At 42.8% G+C, this 26617-nt stretch overlaps 1 protein-coding gene across 3 annotated transcripts in view; it reads right to left on the bottom strand.

Annotated features, from left to right (window-relative positions):
- PAX3 (paired box 3) overlaps positions 1-26617 on the bottom strand; it is a 104492-nt gene that overhangs the window by 74268 nt on the left and 3607 nt on the right. The window contains exons 3-4 of one of the 3 annotated variants that reach the window (XM_081006946.1): positions 24579-24708; positions 21857-21991 (exon numbers count right to left, since the gene is read on the bottom strand). In XM_081006946.1, coding sequence (XP_080863072.1) covers positions 21857-21991; positions 24579-24708 — 265 coding nt within the window. The remainder of the gene's footprint in view (positions 1-21856; positions 21992-24578; positions 24709-26617) is intronic. The other 2 variants (XM_081006947.1, XM_081006948.1) reach the window with 2 other exon arrangements.

Below are 26617 nucleotides of genomic sequence, written 5' to 3'. Positions count from 1 at the left end.
CTGCATTGTAACGACAAAGAACTCTAAATATTTTAACAGAAAACACATGTGAAGCTCCAGTACACAACTTGATTTAATGTATTCTGGAGTTAAATAGAATATTAACTCATCCTCAAACCTCTACCAGCATTTTGCTGAAGGAAGAAAATAAGAGACACCAAAGAGAAATAATTACAGGAAACAAAATCCTGTAATGGATGTTTTCAAACTTGGCTACATGACCTGCCCTAGGAAAAGGTCCCTGAATTACTTCTCTTGTTCAATCTATATCAAACACAAATATCAGGAGATTATTCTGACCTGACTCACAGTATGAGTAAATTGGGGATATCCAAAAATGGATTTAACAATAATTCAAAAAGGTGTAACTAAAGCCAGGGTGTGGCCATTAATATTAGTTTTCTAGCATTATTCAGAACTGGTTTCTCCTGGTAATTTGTTGAAAAGCAGCTGGGCACCTCTTTTGTAATAAAGCTGTTTAGATTATTTTTACAAATGATCCCACTAACTGATAGCCTAATTAGGTTTCATAAATATATTTATATCTAAATAAATAAAATTGTCCAGAAGCACCTTAGAGACCAACTAAGTTTGTTCTGGGTATAAGTTTTCATGTGCATGCACACTTCTTCAGATACCTGAAGAAGCTTATACCCAGAACAAACTTGTACAGGCCAGGAATAATGACTCTGGTGCAATATTAGGGGCTTTCCCCGATAACCAAGCAATCCATCTTATTTAATAGTAAAGGAAAAATACCTTAGAAGAAGCACACCCACAGTCAGTCGGTTCTGTGACACACCTAACACATGTTGCAAAATAAGAACACAGCCAACGCCTCCGGCAGTTGGGTCACTAGTGCAAAGCCAGAGCCAAACCATCCTTAATACTGTGAGTGAAACAAGTGTTTCAGACCCATCAGGAAACAGTGAGGGGCATTTCATAACAGTTTTGGCTAGTCGTGAATGGCAGCTGTGTCTCAAAACTGGTTTGTCTGTCTGTGGCCTCTTTTGGAACCCACCAGGGCTCCAGTTCAGGGCTGGATTGCGTTCCCAAACTACTTGGCTGCAAAGTATCTTTATTCTGCCAATGCGACAGTGTTCACTCTCCAGGCAGATTTGAACCACTGACTTGCAGGTAAATGGCTTTACTTTGCAAGGTTCTTTTGCAGAGTCAATAACTTCAGCTCAGTCATTTTCAATGCCTAGTTCAGAAGTGAAATGCTTAAAAACAGTTCAGAGAAAAGAAGCATCGCTTTTTTATTTTTCTGACCTTTGGGGCATCTACAGTGTCATCAGCTGTGTGGGTTTTACCTCAAAGACAACTCATTTTTGGTTAACCAGTGCAGAAGATCATACATGTACACACCCCATATATATGCATGTGTCAATGGAGAATGGTCCATTAGGATGAATGGGGCACTCCCCTACTAACCTTCCCCCAGCCACCCTTACAACCAGTCCTGAGGGCAGCACTGGCTATTAACTTCCTCCTCCGTCTCAGTGCTGCCTTTGTAGAACTCACGAGGAAGTAAAAAAGAGTAGAACTCAATAATTAGTTGGCTTTGCTTGTTATTGTCTCTGGCTCCATCTCCTGTTGGCTTCCCTCCCTTCCCTGCTACTTGTCCCACTGGGCATCAGCCCCCACTGGCATGTGCTCACCTGTACATGCACTTTGAAATGGAAGCACAATCAGCAAAAGAAATCCCATATGTGATCATCTTTACTTCCTTGTAAAGTATTAACATGGCGTTTTGTAATCGCTCTCAAATTTAACAGGAGCATGCTGAAAGGTTTCATATAGTTAACTCTTCCTCTTCACATTATGCAAGTATTTCTCCTAACCATTATCATGTATATACTGGGCAAATCTAAACACTATCTCAATGCATGTTTGCTGCACATGATATTATTATATAAAGGACTTATGATACATACGGACATGGAAGCAAGTTCTATTGAAACCAATAAAATTAGCGGGGTTGGATTTGGATTGTTTTTCTTTATGCAATTGTTTTAACTGTTGTCATATATATAATGTTGTTGTTTTTTTACATGTGCAGTTGTTTTGTTTATTTTTATTGTGCTCTGAAATTGCTTCAAGATGCTTCATAGGAAGTGATTTATAAATGAAACAAAATAAGTAATTATAGTAAGTGTCTAAGTCAATGTGTTTAAGATTTTGATGTAAGCAAACTTCCCTACTTTCACTAACTAGCTGTTGGAGTGGGTGAGACAACAGAATGAATTTTAGGAGAATTGTGAGTTATATATGCTAAGAACACAACTTGAAAAATATGTAACACCTTCTACGTAAGGAGCAAACTTATGCACAAGAAACCGGCATAAAGCAGACCAGTGTAAGTTAAGCCGGCACAAAGTTACACCAGATTCAAAGTCTGGCAGAGATGAAAAACAGTGTTCTATGCTCAGTTGCCAAGTGTCAGGGACTGGCTGGATGAGGAGAAGTGGTGGGAGGCACTAGCTGGAGAACTCCCTAGGAAAGCCTTGGAAGAGGAAGGCTCAGAGCCAGGGGAGTTGGTGGTGGCACACAGAAGACAGGTCAGAGGATGACAGGGGAGTGCAGAAAGGCTGGATGCTGAACAAGCAACGGGCTTGAGTAAGAGAGAAGAAGAAGAGGCAGAAAGCAGTGCAGATGTAGGACAGGCAGCTGGGGAGGAAGTGGGGGCTGAGGCTTCAACAGATTCACAGCCAGTCCTACTGTATTCATTTCCCTTGTATCCAAGGGCATGGAGAGCTTTGCACACAGCAGAGCAAAGAGCTCAGAGAGTGCATGGAGCCCCTCTCTGATGGAGTTTAAGACTGCTAGCTGGGGAGGAGACTTAGGGGAAAGTAGGAGGCACAGATCATCAGGTCTCGCAAGAGTTTACCAGGGCCAGTCTTGCCCATAGGTTTCTGTTTGTATTCTGTTTCCTGCTGCTGGACCAGCAATGACACCAAGTGATGTGACCAAGCTAAACGAATTTAGTCTCCAGCCCAAGCCCCTCTCCCTCTAGTTTCATACCACCGTGCCCATGATCAACCTTTCGGGAGGACATACACTGGCCTCTGCTCGGAAAACTTTGGCTCAGCTGGCTGAGCCCCAGCTGAGCAAGTTATACTGATGTATTTTCAGCTCAGATGGGATTGGGGAAACAGCTGGCTGAGCCAGAGATCTGCTGTGTCCTAAGCTGCTCATCCTGGCGGATCTTGCCATAAGATTGTCCCTGAATGTGTTCTGGGTGTATATGCAGGTCAGAAGCATCATGTGTAATATGGCATAGCAGTTGCAGCAGGTGAGCCTTGCTTGCCACAGCTTTCCTTTTAGCATTACCCAGTGCTGCCCTGTTGCCCCAACCCACATTGCGAAATGCATGAGTGTGAAAACTGGGATGTCACTCCACACTGAATTATTTTCTCCCTGCCTTTTTGAACTGTGGTTTCCCTTTCCAGCCACATACCATTTGAGAGTCTCACCTTATGAGTAAAAGTAAACACCCTATGGAATATTGAGAAGGAGTTGGGGCATGTCATAGCTACTGATTCATCCAATGACACATCAGCTTACTGGGGGGGGGGCAAATGCTAATGTGGCCTCCTGTGCAGCTCAATTAAATGTCACAGGTTGGAAACCACCAAATTCACATTTCTGGCTACAAAAATATAATTCAATTTTAATGCCATTTTTAAAAGTTGGGCCTTCATATTCTGAGAGTTTTCAAACTCTGCTACCAACATACAATCAGTCATAACTGGACATTTGTTCGCTTGTTTCTATCCTGACTTTCTCATCCAAAGATCCCACAGCATAGGCTAATTCACAATATCCTTGGGGGTGGGGATAGTTAAAAATGTTCAAGACTAATACCATAAAGAAGACTCCATGTTCAAGAGAATGAATATTTGCTACTGTGTTCCAGTTTTGCCACCACATTTATGAATGAATGACTACACATTCCACTTCAGATTGGATACTTGGTTTGGAACAGATGCTTGCACTGTTTCTTCTCACTACCTACTGAAGATCTTCCTCCTCCAACGAGCCTTTTGAGTGGTGTTCATTATCCTGTTCTACATCTGTATAGGAACCGTTTTCAACTACATCTATATGTGGAGTCGTTTTTAAATGTTTGTACTTTCTTAATATACGGAAATGTTTTTAATTAATTTTTAATTTTTCTTGTTCTGGGGGAAGGGGCTAAACTGTTTAATAATTGTATATTTTATTGTAGCAACCCATCCCAGGGACCTTATGGTAAAGGGCAAGTAGAAAAAAATCTAATAAAATACATAATTAAATGGTTTAAATGTTTGGATTCAATTCTGAATCTAATTGGGGAGAATAGCATGTACCTGAAGAGTTGAATATTTGGGGTATTGTTCCTTCTTAGCATTATTCCTTCTTCACACTGGAAAATTTACATGCCTCTTTCAAAGTTACAGAAATTCATGGAAGCGCCTAGTAACTCTCCTGTGAGTCTCTGAGGTTCTTCTGGGACTGACTGACACTCACCCATACATAACTGGAAGAAAAGCATTCCATTGTACCAAGTGTATTATTCTCAACAACAAAAGATTCCTAGGCTACTTTTTTTTTTAATCACACCTCGTTTTAGGGCATAGTAAACTGTGGGCAGATCTCTGGCAATTTGTGGCTTGTCCTGACCAACAAACTATTTGATTTTGTACACTGATGGGAGAGAGTGACAAAAAAAACTGAGCACAAGTCTTAGTCTTTAGGGGCACATAATGTTTGCCAGTAAGTTGTGTAATTAGATGCACAGATTGCCTATCACATGCATTTGATAAATGAGCAGGTATATATCTCCATTCTTGGAGGCTCACAGATTTCACTCATTTCCCAAGCTATCCCAAAAAAAATTTCTAGTGTTCTTGGTTAGAGCATTATCACAACATCAGAGGAGATTCAGATATGTTACCATGGCAATTCAATAAGCATAAACAGCACCTCTGTGTTCCCACCACACCCAGTTCTGAACAGTTCCTTTTTTGTGTGTATAGAGATTTATTCACATGTACAGTACATAAAAAAGCATTCAAAAAACCCATAATATGAAAATGATCACATGATTTCTATTTGGATTCATAGAGATGTGATAAGAACCTTAAAGAAGGGACTGCTGTATTAGGCCAATGACCCATCTATAGTCCAACATCCTACCAGTGGCCAACTAGATGTCTGTGGGAAACCCATAAGTGGAACCTGAGCAGAAAAACTCTTTCCCAATTATGTGAAATACATGTGGGAAGAGAAGGGGTGCATGGCTTTCATCAGCACTGCTGAGAAGCCTGACTCCTCCTTCCATCAACCAATACTTCACAGAAGCCATTGCATCAAGCTCAGCAGGGGAGAGGAGGGAAAGACTCTTTCCATCCTCATTCAGCAGCCCAGAGGCCTAGTGAAAAATGATATCTCTTCCATTTCAGTCCATTACCCTATTCTTAGGGTCACATTGCAGCTAGTGTCTTAGGAGGGGAAAGGCTAGAAGTTGAAATGCCAGCCTGACCAGACCTGACATTGGTTCTATCCATCTGCTCAAGTTTGTTATGGAGGAAAAACAATAGGCAGACTCTGAAAAGGACAATGCAGCTAGACTTGCACCACATTCAGCAGAGCTGACAGAATAAATATATAATGAAATCACTTTGCATATGCTCAAAGGCACTCTAATTTGTTATTACTTCACATGATCCATGGCTGATCACAGTTACATACCCTCCAACATTTCTCTGATGAAAATAGGGACATCCTATTCCATAATTATAATAATTCTATTATTTATACACCACCCATTAAACTTTAAAATCATTCCAATACAGGGCTGCCTTCAAATGTCTTCTAAAGGTTGTATAGTCAGGGGTCGCATAACTCCATACCCTCCAATATTTCTCAGATGAAAATAGGGATGTCCTAAGAAATTATGGGATCAGATCAGAAACTGGAACAAGTTTCTGCAAATCCAAGACTGGAAAATAGGGATATTTGAAAGGTCTGCAGTTACTGTTTCAGGACAAAGTTTCAAATCAGTCTCATTTAGACTAACTTTGTAGTCTTTTATTAATGTCTTCATGTGTGGACAGTAGACAGGACAAAAGTGGAAGAGAGAGAAAATGGTAGACTTCTCCCAAAGGCTTCCACTGCTGAGTTGGCAAGGAAAGGAAAGGCCAACCCCTTCCTTTCCACTTGTTCATCTGGCCAAGCACAGAGCCTCAGGCTTCTCATTCTGCCCTTTAAAAATGGAAAGCAGGACAGCACTGTTAATACATCTTCGGGAGGCAGGCAGAGTAACCTTAATGTGCTGATATCATATAGATATGCCAGGATCATTCACATAGATAAAGTATTATTTCAGATGTAGCATTACAGTCAGGCGCGTTTGCATCTTACAACTAACGGAACCAATTAGCTTTTACTTTATCAGGAAATATTGCCTCTCAAGAGATAACACCCACAATCTCGGCATACTTGTGAAACATCCAATGCGAGGTCAAAATTGAACCACAGCAGAAAACGATATCCCTTTGAATTTAAAACAGGGGTGGGGGACAGAATTTGACTGGTAGATGTTTTGTGCATTGAACATCAAATGGCAAATGTGCACATGTGGATGGAAGTACAAACTCCATTCTTTCTGCATGGCTGCTCCATAGAACTTCAAAAGGAGTAGGAGCAGGACAAGAGCTTATGGATAGTCTAAAAACACCAAGAAAATGTACTAATATACTTGAAGTACAATGGTTGGCTGGTTGGTTTCTTAACAAAATATATTCAGATAATCAGACAATGCTTAGAGAAGAATTAAGGCTGGTGCTTTGGGGAGAAGACTTCAAGTTGGGGTAAAGGATTGTGTTTTGCACACAAAAGTGCCCAAATTTAGTTCCCAGCATCTTCAGATATCACTGGGGGGAGACCCTCTTAGTGAAACTCTGGAGAGCTACTGCCAGCCAAATGCACTAATGGTCTCACCCAGTATAAAGCAGTTTCCCATGTTTCTTTTTTAAAAAAATAAATTTTATTAGGGTTTATAGAGAAAAATACAAAACTCATTATCAAATATAGTTTCCCATTTTTGTCCAAACTAAGACTTTGATCTAAATACAATAAAAAGATAAAGAGAAGTGATGGGAGAAAGGAATAAAGAACGAGAAAGAGACAAATAAGGAAAAGGAAATTGAACAGAAGTTAAAAGAGAGAGAGCACAAATAAAATTCAGAAGGTAAGGGACCTCCAATTCTTCATCTGTCCACTATATATAAACAGTATTCACGTTGTCGACTCCAATATAACACCCAACGAAGCCGCTTTCTATAAACAAACACTATCGTCAATCCTCAAATCCAAATGACATTTTTTTCATTTTCTTTTTCTTTTTCACACAAAAAGTCTATGAGAGGTTTTCAATATTTAACAGATGTTAACAATGATTAAATTTGATTTTGTCATCTCAGCTAAGTCTGTTAGTTTTAACAGCCATTCTTCCATTGTTGGCAATAATGGGTCCTTCCATCTATGTTCCTATGTAAGTAGTCCAAATAGGTTGCTCACTATAACTGACGTAAGGCATTTTTGCTAAAAAAAAATTTATTATTATTATTATTAACTGGAAAGTAAAATTTATATTGAACAGGAATGTATATAAAAATGGTTCTTTTCTTTGTGCTGTATCAACAACATTCACACAAGGCACAAAGATGAAGAGGGAGCAGCAAAAATGTTTTGTAGTGTCATTTGTTAAAACAGTCATAGTCAGCAGACTTTGTTCTGTGTCAAGTCAGCAAGCTGTCTGACCTCCAGAATGTCTATTGCCCATTGTTTACTTTTCATGTGATATTCACAACACCATGATGTGCTACTACAAGTCTCACAGAGAAATAGCTGCATATCCATTTTTGAACTTTTTTTTTAAAAAAAGAGAGACACACAATGGATATACAAATTCTTAACAAGGCCCTCTGTAACTGATACGTGCAGGACTGCAAATAAATAAATATGGACATGAAACCATGTATTACTTATCCATTTGGGAAAGAGAAATAAAGGAAATTCAATCCATGAAGTTGTTAAACTGTGCTGAAGTCTAGATGGAAGCTGTTTCATTCTCTTCACTTCTGCAGAACTATTTAAATTGATTTCTAAGAAAGTGACTAAGGATCACAGCTGAAGTCCAATGCACACTTACTTAGAAGGAAATCCCAATTGACATCAGTATGTTGCACACCAACATAAAATCAAAATGGCATAATCTATCCAAATGGGACTGGAAAATATTTGTGTTTGACTGGATTGTGCCCCAAGTATTTTACAGTGTGTATTTCATGTTTAAACTAGATTCAGTTGTGTTTACTCCCAGATAAGAGGACTGACTCTTTAACCAATTTTTAATCAAGAAATGAGACATACCAGTGAAGCCCAGTGATGTATCCAGCACTTTGGGAACTGAAGGCCTTCACTCAAAACCTTCTGTTCTATGAATACTTTGTTTTGAGAAAAGAACTAATGATTGCATTAAATCTGAACACAAACATACACAACAAATGTTTGTAAGGAGTGTCATTCCACTGAAGGAATTGCTTGAAGTAAAGCAAATGCAAATCCACGACTTTTAAAAGTGATGTTTGTAAAAGCAGACTTGTCTAGAACCTAACTTTTACCCATCACAACTTCTCTTGTAACGATTAAAGCTCTACGCTATTAGAGTATACTACCAAAAATTGATCTTCAGATTCTCTGAAGCCTTTCTCACCCTGTGTTTTGCTGTGTTCCACCACACCACACCCCTGAAGATGCCACCTGATAAAAAGCTTCTGTGTCATTGTTTCCAAAAATAGGAGTCAAGAGCTGTATACATTGCATCAGGCTGTACATTCACAGTTTGATTGCATAAGGCACATACTTCACCCTTCATAAGACAAATGCTTGTTTGAGTTACACAGCTCGGAAATTGCTTACTTTCCAGTGCTAAAACCTGTTTGTTTTCCACAGGACTACTCCTGTTAGCTTTGTGGCACAGAATTCTGCAAGGGGGCAGTACATGAATCCTCAGGAAATGACGCATAAGCACGTAAGTGGATGTATTGTATGTTGCATTGACAAAATTCCACTGAGACCGCATCCACCACCCAGCTGCCTGTATTCCCACCTGAATGTCACCTTGAGTACAATTGGAAATGCTGTAAGTCCCTGGGAAAAGGCAGCAGAACTTCCTCCCAAAGATGCTAGACATGCAAACCACTGTGCAGTTCTGCACTTGCCCCCAACAAAGCAAGCAAGGGACTAATCTGGACTGCCTCACCCAGTATATGCAAGCTGCAGGACCCCATCTGACCCAGGAATAAGCATCATGGATGCAGGCTAGTAGGCCAACTTCTAAATGCCTATATCTTCTGAGACCATTTTTAATGTCCACTTGCATACAGTACAGGAGTTATTCAACCTACTTATGCTAGAGCAGTTGCATCGACTGTTCTGAACCACCCAGTGTAAACCTGAAACCTGCTTGATCATCACTGCTTGCTCAGGGTCAGAATCTGATGGGCACTTTCTAAGGCCCTGGAATTTGAACACTAATCTGAGACACAATGCATACATAGAAACAACCCTACCAGCATGATGTGCTGAGAATTGGGCCGAGGATGCCCTTTGCTGGACACATGCGGGATGCTTTTTCTTGGTGATCAAACCTTTATTAAGTTGCTTGAGGAGTGTGGCTGTCCCTACCACATGGTTTCATCGCACACTGCTCTAGTGACGTTCTAAATGCAAAACCAACATGGAAAGGACACATGATGTGGTTATGGCCATCTGTAGTTTCATTGGTTTCCAGTATTAATCACATGATATGCCAAACCAACTTTAATATAAACTTACATTAGCTTCTTGCAGCTCAGTTCTAAACACATTTGCTCAATAAGTTAAGTCTCACTGCATTTTTAAGATCAGGCTCTTGAACTTACAGGCTACCATTATTACTGGCTTAAATCAGTTAAAAGTAAATTTTAAAAGCATTGTTGTTCCTGTAAGAACTCTACTAATACACAAAAAAATGCCTGCTCATGTAATTTCAAAATAAGTGACAATGAAACTTTGTTTTAACTGAAGATTAATTGGGTTGCCCGGCATCTATACCCAAAATGAATTGGATATAAATAGAATAACCTCATATATGTATAATTACATTGACTGTTAAAATGAAGGATATGTATACAGACTCTCTTTAATCTCATGGATCGCCATAGGCAATGCAGTCATTAATCCATGGAGGGTTAAGGACACAAAGAAGGATTTTCCAAGACAGATAAATTGAAATGACCCTTCTTTGATCTCAGGAATTACAATGGAGCATCAACAGCCAGGAGAGAGTGAGCTACTACCATGTTAGTAGCACTTAAAGTTATCCCCAAATTAGTACATAATTAATATTTGCCAGGGATGCTGGAACTTCCTTTTCAGATTGTAATTCTTACTTGTAAATAACAAGAGGAGCACCCAGAAAGATAAGATATCCAACTGACTGCTTAATTGCCTTTTACTGCCTCCTTAGTTACAGGTGTAAACTCTGGATCACTCTGAAAACTTCCACGCCCTTAGAATTATCATGTAGCCTTTCATGGGGCATCTTGATGTGCAACCAATTAAACAGGCATCTCCCATCACCCTATTAAACTGTCATTGGTCTGTTGTGAGTTTTTAATGTTGATTTCACAATATTTCAGTTTGATTTTCTCTAGTAACATGAATTTCAAAACTGAATTAGGGAAACAGCATGTGATAGGACAGAGTACCTCAGGGCAAAGACAAGAAAGGGGTGCCCCACTGGCTATTAAACAAAGCCTTGCGGGACACACTGTCTTGCTGTATATCATGTTTCCTAACAAAATGATCCCTGAATTTGGCAAGCAATTTCAAATTCTTGCAAATTGGATAGCCTGTCTGCTCAGTCCTTACTCTTGTTCCGTGCAATAGAAGATGGCATTTTACAATGAGAAGCCTACACTGACAAGATTGCTCTGATTTATTGCTTTGTGTTTCACTCAATTTCTTCTTAAATTAACCATTGAGTACTTTGTAGTTCTGCTTCATTTCCCACTGCTGTTTTATAAACTGCCCCTGGGGGACTCCTGACGATCTATCAAGCTCAACTTTGCTTGATCTCTTCTCCCTAAAGCATATTACAATATTAAACACTAAACTAAACCTAATCTAAGGTGAACTAGGCCCTTGCCAAGCCTACAGTATTCTAGTTACTGGAAATATCTCAATCTTTCAATGCATCTCAGAAACTTCCTAGAATTACACACACACACCTTTAGTTTTGCAATGGATTTTCTGTGTGAGTCTGATTAGACTCCTAAAACATTACGTCCTGTGTATTGCTGAATTTACCAAAAAAAGGTTTAGAATGGAATACAGCAAGTGTTTGAATACTTTAGAATGCTTTGAATGGAATATTTGGTGGTTCACCCTACACTTCACATTGCAGCAAAACCAGATTTGCCTCAGCATTTACACTCTACAAGGATTTGTGACCACTGAGTTTACCTTTCTATCAGGAGTAGAGAAACTTAAAAAAACAAAATCATTCATACAGTCAAGACTGTCAATTCCAACAGTGGTGTTGCTTTGTTTAAATCCTCCCAGTTCAGCAAAGTTGCCAAGATTATCAAAGAAGATCTGTGAAATAGTTTTATTCACTCAATTAGGCAGAGTAAGGTAGCCCCCTCAGGCAGCTGACGCTGAGGAACAGGGGGTGGCAGCAAGGTGCCAGAGGACAGAACTAAGGGTGCCCTATCCCCACTGAGCTAGACTGCCACCCTCGGGACAACACAGACCTTCCACCAGTGCTGAAACAAGATTCAACACTGTTTTGTCCTTAGCCTCAGTCAGACAGCAATACAGTATGCTTTGGGTCAGCCCTGGTTTCTCTGAAGATGTTCATGTTAAGAACATAGCTGATTTACCCTGTAACAACACACACACACAGCTTTCTTATAAAAAGTTGCTTGGAATCGCAGGTAGGAAGAGCTCTGTTGCTCTCGGGTTTCACTTGCAGGCTTCCCACAGGTATCTGGTTGGCCATGAAGGAAGAGTCTGCTGGACTAGATGGGCCTTTGGTCTGATCCAACAGGCTCTTCTTATGTATCAAGGAAGGCCTACCAGCATATCTACAGAAGGACAAACACACCCACACCCCAACAATTCCCCACTTGTTCCCCTATTTCTGGACTCCTGTCATTAGCAAATACTGTTATTTTTCTTTCTGTGATCTTAGCATGAGGGACACAACTCTCGCACCTAGAAAATTGCTTCCCCTCTTTCTTTCTTTCCTGACGCCACCACATCTTCACACAAATATGGCACACATAGCTTGTCACTTGATCACTTCTGCCACTTGAATGGAGTACACATGAATCAATCCTTAAAGAAGTAGCAGTAGAAAATGAAAATGATCTGTTCCCCCATTCAGGACCAGTAAGCTCTTCTGTGATAATAAAGAAAATGATTAATGACAGCCTGGGATCTGGATGTGACAACGTTATCTCCGCTTTGACTAGTCATTGCAAAATATTTATATGCTTTAATGAGCCAAAAAATATCCTTTAAAACCCATGTCTAGCAACAAAACCCTAAACATCTGATCATCCATAGAGGCCCAACAGTCTCTTAGATCATGTGCAACCACTTCAAAGTTGGCGTATCAAGTCAGTAATTGTAATGCTGCTTCAAAATATTTAAGCTAGAGGCCGGTTGTCGCGTGTCCCGTTTACAGTCAGCATCTGTCCTCTGGTTCTATTAGAGCACAAAGCAAAAAATGTTTCCCCAAACTCACAAACAGGAAAAGCATCACCCAGCTAGAGAAGCCGCATTGGTCTCAGCTTTTTAGTTACTGAGTGGGCCTTTTGTGTCCGCATCTTTTTTTTTCTCTCTCTCTCAAAAAGAAAGAAAGAACCCTCCACTCCACAACACACACACCCCTTCAAAATAGTGGTGGCTGAAGAAATTGCACTAATGTGTGCCTCGGGCAAAGAAGAAATAAAGAGAAGGGAGGGAGGGCTTGGCCGAGATGAAAGTAAGAGAGAAAGAAAGGAGGCAATTTAGTCTGCTCCAGCCTGAATTGCTCTCTCACTGAAGCCAAGGGTAGAGGGTTGGGATGAGTAGAGCTCTTTGGAATAGTGCACATGACTAGGGAACAATTCATTGTGACCATGCCTGCAGGCCAATTCCACTGGGTCAGAGAACAGAGAGTGCCATTCAAGCGCTGAGCAGGAGGAGTCACCCAGCGCAGCAATAAAAGAAACAGCAATGTCTCCCGAGCACATGCTTCAGAAGGAGCCGGGAGAAGGCCTAGAGAGGATGGTTGTCTATCTCCTTTTCACTTGACCAGAGCTTCCATTCCAGGCTAAAACCACATCGTTTCCCAAACTTGGAAACAGACAAGGGAGCTATCCCCAGGTAAGCCAGAACAATACAGGGTCAAGTAATTATTCATTTAAAAAAACCACCGCCATGTGTCACTGAATGCTTCTCAGGTCAACACAAAGGCTTCTCTTCCACTTTATTTCTTTAGAGACTCGTAGCAATTGCAAGAAGACTATCAATGTGTCCCTCAGATGCACCACCATATGTGCCCGTGGTTGCAGATTCTAGTATGGTGCAACTCTCCGTAATTGTTTGTCATAGGCGGCAGTGATGCTGATTCCCCCCCCCCATCCCTTTTCTAACAGTGGTAAATTTGGGGGCAGGGCACTAGAAACTTATTGCAATGTATTTTGGGATCTTAGTGGTGATCTGTTTACAGTGTGCAGGTTTACAATGTATTGCAGAGGTGCAGAAAGAAATGCATGAGCAGTAAACCAATTCACAGCCACATCTTCAGGAGTCTTCCCCATCCATGTCTACAGTATGTGCTGCTTTGAAGTTTTCTTTGTAACCACTCTGGACTCAGACAAGCAGGTTTCCAGTCCTGATACAGGTGCCCTTCTTGCAGTACCAACACCAACATGGCAGCCACTTATTTGAGACTCACTTCACATTTTTATAGCAGGGGTTCCTCCCACACCAATCCTTACCCAGCCGAGAGCAATGAGTGGGCAGGAAATATCTACATGATTGATCCCAGGCCTGCAAACGGCATGGTCATTTGAAATGAAGCCATGTATTATTGCTGAAAAGGAACTTCACATACGTGCACGTGAAGGGACTCACATTTCACATACTGGGAGCTGGGGACTGCCCATCTTAGATATTCAATTGCCTTGTCTTCCAGTAGATTGCCAGTATACAGACCCTCCCTCCCAGTACATGCAGAACCAGAGACAAGGGTAAGCCTTGCAGGCTGTTGGCACCCTGAACTAAGGTTGGAGGGGCTTTTGTTCAGAGGAGCAGTCCCTAGATTGCTGTCTTCCAGATGCTTTGGACCACAGCTCCCATCACCCCAGTGGGTTATCCAAAACATCTGGAAGGCACTATGTTAGGGACGGCTGGTTTAGAGGGATAGGATAGGCCTTCCAATAAGCAGCAGTCTCAAATGGAGACCCTAAACAAACCGACTCGAAATCAAGCAGAACTTTGTTGTTTTGCCAAAAGTGATAACACTCCAAAAAAAATTATACGCTTAAAAAAAGAGACTATACACTGGTCCGCACAAATAATTAGTTAAGGCATCTTAGTCATATCCTTCACAATCAATAGCATTAGTTTGAAGACACTGAAATCTAATTTTAGATGCTGCCACAAGAAATATTGCAACCCTCCAAGGAACGAAATGCATTCATACACTGTAACTACAGGAAATAGAATTTATGGAGTGCATTTCAAAAAAGCAAGAATTTAAACCAAGAATACCACAGAACTATTTTTCTTTAGGAGACCATTATAGAAAGCACAACCAAAGGTCCTTTCAACTGCAAGGTCGATGAAACACAACTCATGGGATGGAGGCAGCACTGTTACCCATAGAACACGATTCGTGAACAGGGATCCTTATAACAGGTTGGTGAAGGGGTGGGGAGAGAACCTAGTCCACAGGCCTGATTCAACCCCTCAAGCAACTTATTTTCCTCTTGCCCCCCAAGAATCCATTGATGTTTGGCAAAAAGAAAATAAATTAAAGTTGTGACTGTGCTGCACTAAGTGAAGAGGTTTAAACCTCAGCTGCAGAGGGAACATCTGAGACTGTGTATGTGGTTCTACTGTGTGTGTCCACAATGTGGGTTCCCAGTGTTGTGTGTGCAGACTGGAGGTGGCAACACCTAATGCTGACATGTGGCCCTCGAAGGGAGGGTTTGGCAAAGGTGAAGGTGGTCCTCAGGTCCAATAAGAGTAGTCATTCCTATTCTAGAACTATATATGAGATGGTCCAATTGGGAACAATAAATGTTATTTTTAACACACAGGCAACTACCCTGGGATCATTGTCTGAGGCCCTTCTTCGTGTGCTTCCTCTGCAAAAGATCTGGAGGGTGGCAACACAAGAATAGGCCTTTTCTGTGGTGGCTCCCCACTTGTGGAATGCTCTCCCCAGGAAGGCCTACATGGCTTCTTTATTACATATCTTTAGGCACCACACAAAAACATTCCTCTTCTCTCAGGCCTGTGGCTAATTAAACAATCTATGGCACTGGGGGGGGGGTGTTATTGCTTTGTTTGTTACTATGTTATGTATTTTTGTATTTTTTATAATGTAAACCGCCCTGTTTATGGGTGCTACAGAAACTTTAACAACAACTAGTGTGCATTTTTTAAAATGTAGCTAGGAAGGCTCACACATAATCAGATAATCGGGTCCACTTCACTGGGGGTATCTGAATACTTGTATTTTGAAAAAAAAATGAAATCTGTCCTGTTGTTTTTTATTTTACCTGAATAAAAACCCTACAACGTGGGATATGCAAAGTAATGCCAGCATGCCCAAACTGGAAAATCAGAGATTTGAGCCTGAGTTTCCTGCAACCAGCAACACAACAAATATCACACCTCCACTAGGACAAACTGGCTTTCGGGAAAGGGCGTTGTTATTTATTCTTCTTAAATCACTCATAATCGTAGGAATCTTTCCCAAATTAGCAGCTGCTTACACTAACAAATACTTTCTTCCTTCGAGATTAAGGCTGGAATTGAATAATATGTACTAGTGTACAGCAAAATCTCTTTGTGTGCTAGTAAAATATTTCAACCACATCCAGCACTGAAGAGTACAATTTAAAATTTCAAGAAAAATATGTAATCAATTTCTGTCTTAACTCATCTCATCCCTAGATGTCAACATGTCTGAGAACAAAGTTATAGTGAAAGACTGAGCTGTGAATTATGCAAAGTTCTCTACATTTTCCCAGAACTGTTTTTGTTTCGTGTTGTTGTTGTTGTTTTAAAAAAAAGGTTGGAGATGCAGAAAGCCAGCTCTTTCTGAAATTTGTGAAGCCTACATTTCATCGAGGTTGCTGGACAAACATTTCATGAGAGGTCATTGCACCGTTCATAACCCTGGAGTTTCTACCACAGAAGTTTCTGTTCATAATTCTAAAGTTTCCAACACAGAACCAAGAGCAAGACCAGTCATAAACCAATGCCTTCATAAAGGAAATCTAAAAGAAAGCTTGTGATGCAGTTCGTAAGGTTATCTGAACTCCAACTCAATAATAATTACTTCTGCACAAACATGTTGAGATTCCGGCAAGTGTCTTAAAGATTCATTTCAAACATAATGTTTTCAAAACAAATCCACTGATACCAGTTCTTTTGAGCATTTAGAAACAGCCATCAATATTAAATAATGGCAACAATAAATCTCCATTTCTTGAGGCTAAGAAAATTAACCATATTCCATTTTTCTCACTGTTATTAGTTGCAGTAGTTATCAGCTTACTAAAGACACATTTAGAGTTAAAAGAAACAAAAAAATACAATTATCCTTTAAGTTTTGCTCTGACAAAATAAAATCCATTTATTTCACAGATATTGAAGGAACAAATAGCAAGACTTCCAATAGCCTTTGCAAATATGTTTATGATTAAACTTCCTGATTCAAAACAAAAAACTGTTTGTCACTTGGAGTGCCTCCATTTTGGGGAATATGTGTTCTGAAAAGCCAAAAATGATCTGAAATGCATTTTGTTAAGGACTGAATAAAATAAATAACAGTTATTCGGTGTTCTTGAGGTTTGGCACCATGACTTAGCCCAGAACCAAGACATCTCCATCCAAAGATCCTTACCTAAATTTTAAATCATTTTCAAATAAATGAGCTCAAGACTGGGCACAACGCAATGAAAACAGGCATTATCATTAATAAAAATGTGTTGGCCATTAACATTAGCTATTTCTTCCCTAGCCATCCTTTCTTCACCCCACATTTTATTCCGCTGCTAAGATTTAAGAGAGTGGAAATCTACATTCAGTGCAGAGGCCTCCTGCTCAGTGACCAATCTGCCTTAAAGAAAATAAAAAAATAAACCCATGAACCTGCCGGCATTGTTTTTCTCCATTTGTGCCTCTCTTTCTTGACATATACATTTGAACACTGTGAAGATGCAGCTCTCCTTAAATCTCTAGTAGGCTTGAGGGTGTCACCTCCCCCTCCCCTCTCTTTTTACAATGTGGAGGGATGCTATAGTCTTAAAGAATGGTTTCAGTTGTCCTTCCTGAATGGCTGTCGGCATCTCTAGCCGTCTAGAAAGGCTAGAGACATTTTGTAGGTGAAAATAGCCACTTTTTCCACGGTGGAGAGTCCATAAAACTCCTCAGAGCATTGGCTATTGGGGCTCATTGAATAATTCATCCCTCATTGCAAGCCCATAATGTCTTTTCTGGCCCTATTGTAGGGCCTGTTTTCTCTTCTTTTCTCCTTGAATTATAAAAAGGTTGCCTTCTTTTGTCCACATCAAGCTGCTGCGAGCTGAACCTTTGTCTGGCCAGAGCTAAAGTGCGAGTTTCAATGGACTCTCCCCTCTTTGTTTTCCAAGTTCATCTCCAAGTGTAGATTGTGTATAGAAGGCCTTCTTTGTAAAAGCTGGAAAAGTTGTACAAATGTTTGACCAGCTCATTTGGTACTTTTTGTCTCCTGTTCTCCAGGGCCTACGGTGGATGTGCAAGGGGCAAGCTTTGGAGGAGGAGTGCGAGGGGAACCTCAAACAACAAGTCATCCTGGCACTGGCAACAGCCCCGTCTGCCGACTCAAGCCATAAGGTCTTGGAAAACCAGCTCCAACATCAACAACAGACAACCTGTAGAGAAGTGGATTAAGGATCCTCCCCTCCTTTAGATGGCAACTGCAACAGACTCTAAATTTGGGGGTGGGGTGGGGAAGAAGCACCCTACTGAAGCAGATGGAAATCTGTCTTGCACCCTGACCCAAAATGCACTTAACTTGGAAGTCAGTTCCATTGATTACTGTTACTGTGTTCCTGCAAAGCTGCAATCTTTCTATATGTAGTAGATCTGACTGAAGCAGGATTTGCAACAGACTAAGCACGCACAGCAGAGGTTCAAAATAGAATCATAGCCCCAGACTGTGTATTAATCTAGCTATGGTTTGTTTTTCACATTAAATGTGTGTGTGCGCGCACGTGTGTACAGAGAGAGAGAGAGAGTTCCTTGCTTCAAAAAAAAATCTCTCTTTATTCTTTCACTTTCTTCCTTCTGTGGCTAGAATAAAACTTGGAAGTTCTATAAATCAGCAACCCAGGTAGCCTTTGGAGCAGAGCAGCATATAGATATTGATATATAGATATGGTATCTTCCTGCGTTCCTGGCATCTCAAGCCTATTTATTTTTACTTCAAAGTAAGCAAAGCCCACTACAATAGTAGTAAAGATGGCTTAAGCAAGCTACTATCCTACTTTAACGGGCAGGATCTCTCGTTTGACATGAAGCCCGGGGAGGGGGGGGGACGGGCAGGATCGCGACCTTCTCTCAAGGACTTCTCTCCCTCCTCCTCCTCCTCCTCCTCCTCCCCCCCGGTTCCCTCCCCTGTCCCTTTTTATTTAATGACTTCAGCTTGACTAACCCAAAATACTGTTCAGATTTAAGGACACAGGGGGGAAGGGACTAAACGGCTCTGGCCACACGATTGAACAACTAGCTTTTCACAACGAGTTCAGACAACGAACCTCCTCTCCTCCCCCCTTCCCACCCCCACTCCTACCCCTACTGAGAGCCTCTTTCCCCCCAGATTGCGAACTCTTCATAAATAACGCCAACTGAATACTGTGAGATTTAAAAGGCGGGGGAGGGAGCCTTGCTTTGTGGGGGAGGGGAAAGAAGTTTTGGACGTGCATCCTTATCTGCTTCTAGATTTCACACACACGCTTGCTGATCGGAACATCAGACTCAGAACTCTTCCCACTTCTGGGTCGAATTTGCGAGATCGCAAGTTGTTTAATAACATGAAATTAAAGTGAATAAGAAACTAGAACTCTCCAGCTGAGCTGTTTAGAGGCCATGGAATTCACACAACTGGGTGCCCTCCATCCATCTCTCTCTCTCTCTCTCTCTTTTTTTCTTCGGCTCACCCAGAAATACACAGAATTGAATCGAGCGTTTCTGGCAGCCCATTCCATAACCCACGCATGCCGATAACTTTGTTGTTGGTGTAACCTCCGGTTCCGTCTATTCATGCCTGTTCCAAATTTTAGTCAGAGAAAAGCTTTCCTATGCCTGTTCACCGGCTAAATTCAATCTTGCTCGCTTGCTTACTTGCTTTCCTGGGCGCAGGATCGCGCTGTCTCTCTGGCAAAGATGCTCAGCGCTCCAGCTTGGAAATAAAGCGCCCCCGGGATTCCGTGGGACTCCCTTGGGCTGCAATCCCAGGCGCACTTACTAGGGAGTAAAGGCCTATCGAACGCCAGGGGACTTGCTTCTGAGTAAACGTGGATAGGATCGCACTATTACTTCCTTGCGCGTAAACGTTGCTAGAACCGGGAGGCCTACAACGCACCCCCCCCCCATTCCTGCATTAAAACACATTGCCAGGCTGGTTCTGCAGCGCAAAAAGCGCGCATCCCGACGTTTTCAGATAAGTTAGTTCCAAGCGAGCGTGTTAATTTGCAACTGAGCCCAGCAAAATCGACTTCCTAGCAACGGGGGTAGAGAAGACGAGAGATGAGAGCAAATCTTACTCAGGGTCAGACAGACTGTCATCTTTCCGTCCCATCCCAGCCTAACACGGATGAGCCGGAGAATAATAACTCTTCCCTGAGCCACGGGAGGGGGGGCAGGGAGGCAGCTGCCCCCCCTAAATCAAGTAAATAAATAAAAAATAGTTACCTAACTGACCAATTGCATCACAGATAACTCGGTTCTGCCTCCCCCATAATGCCTGCCCCCCCCAAAAAAAAAAATCCTGGCTATGCCCATGCCCTGAGCTCTCTTACTTCGGTTAAAAAGCAGCCGACGACCCTGGATGCAGACGGAAGCTCGACGGAAATCAACGGACTTGCTTCCAAGCAAGCAAACAGGCACGCAAGCAAGCTGCAAGGACACCAATTTGGAAGTCGTGCCATCGGAAAGGATGGACTTTGTTTCTTTTTTTGTCTGACAAGTAGCATTTAGGGCCCGACCCCAACTCCCTGTTTCTTCAGAAGTAAGTCCCATTGAGTTCATCGGGTGCTTTCCCCTGGGCAACTGTGCTCAAGATTTCAGCCCGAGATTTTGAACGCACCGAATGGGTGTGGGACTTCAAGCAGACGTAAAATATCAAAATGAGTTGTAGTCAGTGTGTTTACATTTGAAGGGGGAAACCCGGCTGCAGGTTACAGGCTGACTAGGTGGTCGATCAGGTTGCCACCTTTCTTCCTGGCCCTGCTCCTGTGCCTTGGGCAGCCTCCTCACACAGAAGTGGAGCTTTGATCCCTGCTCTTTCTCCATCCTAGGAAGAATCTCTATCTGCTTTCATTTCTGCCTGTGTCAGGCGCCAAACACAAGAAAAGGACAAGAGGAGTACACCAAGTATCATTGTACTGTTGGAACCGCGGAAGACATGTTCCTTCAGTGGGGATGTCCTCTTCCGGACGGAGATCTCGCCAAAGATAGTACTGCGACTCCCAGACAAAAGGTAGCATAAATACAGTTAGGCCGAAACTAGAGTCTGTCTAAACACAAGGTCTAAACCTATATACATAATTCCATCCTGCAAAACTCCCAAATAAACCTATTTAAGACAGTTGTACCGCCAGGATGGGACTTTGGGGCAGACGTCCAGGGCCCCCGCACAGTGGAATGAGCTAGTAGACAGGGGAAACGCAGCAAGGGGCTCACCATGTTTTTAAGTAAGTGCCGGAGTGACGAAGGCCCTTAAGTCCCAGAATCAAAATTTACCCAACTGCACCACTTGTTGGCCGACAGAGTCGCAACATCTCGCTGAAGCTGACGTGCACCTTCAATAGATAGGCAGACAAGGAGAGCAGTCATCTCAACCAACTTCTCTTCAACCAGGAAAGCTTTCAGAGGCTAGGGAGCTAGGGACCTGTTCGCGGTTCTCTCTTTCTTGAATCTACCTATTGCTGCCGCCCAAAAGTCTCACCCTTAGAGGGTCCTCTTTTCACAATCGCGAACGACACTTGGGTAAGCCCATTTCCAACCCTCCCCTCCAAAGCCAAACACCACCGAAGTGTCTCTCCCGGAAATTCTCCTAAATGGAAACGGAGCAGCCAGTACTACCCTTTCGACGCCCCCCAACATCCCCCTTCGATCAACATGCTCGACGGCTCCCCTAGCCAAAGAGTTCGGCCTTTCTACACCTTCCTCTGTCCCATAAAGCTATAGGCCCTGATCAATCATCTTTGCACTCTCTAACGGCGCCTTGGTCCCCTCAAAGAAGAAGAAGAAGCCGGCCGCCCTTTACCTCGTTCGCTGAGGATGCCGTCGATGCTGTGCTTGGCTTTCTTCTCGCTCTCCTCCACTTCCTTCCTCTCCAGCTCGGCTTCTTCTTCTTCTCCCTTCCCAAATTTGCTTCTCAGAATACGGCTGATGGAGCTCACTTGGGGAAAGAGGGGGAAATATAACTGAAGGCAGAAGCTGGATGGAGGCGGCAGCAGCTGCAACTAACTATGGAGAGCATCCTTTGCTTATGTGCTGAGGGGTTGGCAATGAACCTCCTTCGGGACTAGTGGCGTTTGGCAGTCTCGGGGCGAATCCTTTCGGATCCCTTGCTCATCACAGAAAAGTTTAGCGCTCCTTCTGATTTGTAGCTTAAAGGATTACGACTGCTCGGCCGTTTATTGCATTTTTACGATTCTGTTGTAAACAGTCTTGACATATTTTTTTTTTAAAAACTGAAGGAGTGAATGTATAATTCTTCCCGCCCACCCCCAATACAAACAAACGAAGAAATAAATAGGAAAGACCCCGTGCGCATTTAAAAGCGTTAATATGATCAACAGCTGAAGCGCGAGGAAATCAGGATCTCCAATCCAACTAAACGAAAGATTTAAAGAGAGGTTGGTACCCTACATTAAAAAATAATAATCATCATGTAAAAGGTTGTAATTGTATGAACACTGCCTTGAGAGGAGCCACACTGAGCACACCTCTGAATGCGCAGTGCAGATTGACTTCCAAATAAACTTGCGGAGGATCCGGATCTTGGAGCTCTGGAAGCTTTGCAGCCCATTCCTCTGCAAGTTTACTTGGAAGTAAGTGTTCATTAGGGCTTAACCCCCACCCCAAAAAAGCGTGCATAGAAATGCAGCCTCACGTCGAAGCCATTTCGAGTTAGGTTCAACCTTTGTTGCAAAACAGCAGCGAGCAGAATATATGTATCAACCCTACGGGCCACGGGTGCATCTAGCTGGGTGGAGTGAAAGTCCTTCTCCTCCCATGGATTTTCACTCCCATCGATCTCAATGGAACTTTGTAAAGGTTTTGGGATGAACTTGAGTTCAAATCCAAAACTTTCGCTTCCCAAAACTGGTTGCGAATCAGGCTATTAAATTCCTTTCTTTTTGCTATAAGCATGAACTTGCCTGGGGAAGGAAAGTTGGGTATTTTAACTCAGCGCACCGCATTTTTTCCGCGCTGGAACCATCAAAGAACTAATTCCTTCCAAGTCTTGACTATGTCGGGGGGCCACCACCAATCAGTCCTTCCACGTTCCCAAAGGCTTCTCGCCCACCTACTCCCCGCCACCACTTCCTGATCTAAAATAGCTTACAATCCACTTCTTGCGACGGTTCAGCGCGAAACGCCTCGATAGACTTCTGGAATTCTTCCGAGGAAGAGTGATTCCCCCCCCCCCCTTTCTTTCTCAGAGGATGCGCGGAGTGGAAAACGAGACAGCACAATCGCGTCGCACCGTTTGCAAAAGCCCTTTTCCATTCCCAATGAGCAAAATACCGGTAAATAAAAAATAAAGAATGTCCTTCTGCTTCTTATACATTGTGCCATTTTTTAAAAAAAATAAGGGGTTTATTTTTTCCAATCCCTGGCTTGCTAAACATTCTCGTCCCAGGATTGTTGCTCTGGGAGGAAAGGAATGAAAGAGAGAGAGAGAGAAAGAGAGAGAGAGAGAGAGAGAGAGAGAGAGAGAGAGAGAAGCGGAAAGCGATGCTCTAGGATGTTAATTAAAAACAAACCTTCCCAGCCCGATGCTTCGACGCTACATGTGCTTCAATGGTGGTTAATCGGATCACTCGGATTTATGAGAACTCAAGGAAATGACAAGCCACGAAGATTGCTTGTCTTCTTTTACTACGTCCCACTACCTAGCCCGGCTCGCAGCCTTTTCCCCAACGCTACGCGATCCCTTTCCCTCGGTTTCTTTCATCCAGTGCCTATAAGATAAAGCCAGATCATAGACACTCATCCAGCAAGTCGCGCAAGGCCCCACAGGGCCCGTGAAAGCCTGCAGTCTGTCGAGAGCAGCGTCGTTTGATGTCTCTTATGGGAACTCAGGGCGGGGGGCTGGGGGGAGGAAGGCAGGGCGAGCTTCTAAAACAATATTATATATATATATATATATATATATATATATATATATATATATATATGGTGTTTAAACCGACCTCGATCCGGCCTGCATCTTTAATTGTGCTATTTGGTGGGGGAAAGTTCCAATGAAATCCATGGGAGTGAAAGCTCTGGTCTTTCTTAGACTTTTCGTCCACTGAACTAAGTGCGGCTTCCTTGCGAGTAAAGCCGCTTAGGATCGAGCTGTAAAAACGACTGGCTGTAAGGAAGTATTTTCAGGGCTGGGTTGACAATTCCAGCGAAGTTTTCGAGGGCACTAGCCTCTTTCTTTAGAGGCGTTCCCCTAATTTAAATGGCACCTTCCGCACACTTACCTGGGAGCTGGTGTACCAGAATCAACTGAATCAACTTCCCTATCAATATATTTTAGGAAGATAGATCGCCTTAGGCAGACCATTGGTAGCTCAGTATGGTCTACACTGGCCGGCAGAGGCTCTCAACCCTTTCTTGGAGGTGCCAAGGAGATGCTCTGAGGTTGAGCTACGGCCCTTTCCTGCCATGCCAGACGTCATCGATCTGTAGAACCGGCTTAAGTGGGTGAAGGATCCGGAAGCTGGTAAACCCCAAGGGCATTTTGAATGAGTCCCCTTCGGACTTACCTGAAGGCACGGTGTTTCTGTCGCACACGCCGTCCTTCAGCAGCTTGTCCCGGATCTCCCAGCTGAACATGCCCGCGTTGTCTCGTTTATATTCCTCGATCTTCTTCTCGACATCCGGCGTCGTCACCTGCTTTAATAGAAACGACCCAGAAAGGAACAAAAGTTGGGACACTTTGCGGGGACAGAGATGGGAAAGAAAGCGGGGGTGGGGGGAGAGAGAACCTGGCGCCCTACGAGGATGAATGAACATCGAGGGCTCAGCCTAGGGGTGGAATCCCTTCAGACTGATGCTGCTGAAAGTCAGGACCAATCCCGGATACTTCCTGAACAAATCCTTCATCTCCTCGGCTTTGCAGACCCTGGGGTGCCAATTTGACAGAAAACAGCTGAAGCAAAATGTGAAATGACTCGAACATGGGCTTTTAAAATTAGCAGCACTCCCCATAAAAGGAACTGATCATGGGGGGGAGGGGAGGGGGCTAAAGAATCAGGACTCACGTTTGAAAAAGAAAACTGAGAGCCCAAGAAACGCTGTCTTCTGTGTGACATGAAACAGGCTTGCAAAAGGATTCAGAGCAAAATTAGACAGGAAACCCTCCGGTAGCTTCCTAAAGCCATAGGTTGGCAATCAAGGTCGATCGGAATCGAATAGGACTCCTTTCAAAGTAATGTATCGGGGTGTAAAAAATGAAATGCCAACAGGGGAGAAGGGGGGGGAGAAGGGAAGGTGGGGGGATCCCATTCACTTTATGATTACAACAAAACATCATTTAAATAAAAGTTCTGAAAGTTCATATAAACTTATGCCAAGCAAAAACAGCCAAATCCCGGAAAACATAAAAGCGAGGCTGCTGCAGCCAACGTCCTATTTCTAAAGATCCACGAAAATTTGCTGCATGCATGAAGCCTTTTATTAAGCGGAAATTAATATCCCCTTCTGTTGAAAGATGAAATAAGATTACTTTTAATTTTATGTATAGAAATACACACAAAAAAACCACCCTAAACTGCTGTGTACTCGCGTTGAGGTTTCAAACCTATCTGTTCCTTTGCCATTTAAGATGGGGATGGGGAGGGAATGGCGAGGACGGGGCAAAAAACAAAACCCAGTGTCAGAATAAATTTATTCAAAGTTGGGAAATGGTTTCGCAGGCAAACTTTTATTAACATTAAAATCAGACTGGAAGCGGGGGACGTGACTGTTCGATTTAGTATCTTTCTGACCTCTTAACGTTTGTATATAAACAGTTTGGGAAACTAGTAATTTATACGCTAGACTGCGCAATGCGCCTCGGAGGAGAAGGCTAAGGAAGGAATAAAGCGCTTGGCTCCAAAATTCATTTACCCGGATTACATTGAATTCGGTGATAATTAGTTTCCAGAGAGGGAGGAGGAAGTATATTTACGGGTGAGATGAGAATGCAACGTTTGTAGCAGAAGTTGGACAACAGAGACGGGTAGATGGAAAGGTAAATTACTGAAATTCAAGTTTCTCTTGGATACAGTCCACTCTCGTTAGTGGTGTGATCCAAAATCAATTAGACCTCCGCGTTTATTGGCACACTTGTCCCAAGGCCATTATCAGCCTCGCGGATTCCTGCCCTGGTTAAAGAAAGTCGCTTAGGTTTCCAGCCTTCGCTAGCATCGCAGAGCGCTGATCCCGGTTCTGGGCTATAGCCCCCTCCCCCCCCCCCCATCACCCGCCACTGCTTCGAGGGATCCGCAAGGTCTAACAACTCTCTGTCTGAAAGTTACTTTGGCCAGGAGAGAGTTGGACTTTTCTAGAGTTTACTTTTCTAGATCCTACTTAGAAAAAACGGCGCATGCTTCTTGAGGGTGGCTGGGTAAGTGTGCAGTAATATGCACGCGCTAGAAGGGGGTTGGGATCTGTATCTCCGCAGGGCTAGGGTGGTTGTAAAGGGGTGTAAGGAAAACCGAGAGCGTTCCAACCAGGAGAGTGAGAAAAAAGGAATGCGTTGCGTTCCGAGCCTAGCTCTCCTGCGCTCTGCCAGGCCCGTTTGAAGCAGCGAACAGTCGGC

Source organism: Podarcis pityusensis, assembly GCF_964106645.2.
Source record: "Podarcis pityusensis genome assembly, chromosome: 5".
NCBI classification, from domain to species: domain Eukaryota; kingdom Metazoa; phylum Chordata; class Lepidosauria; order Squamata; family Lacertidae; genus Podarcis; species Podarcis pityusensis.
This window is presented reverse-complemented; position numbering and strand designations above follow the sequence as displayed.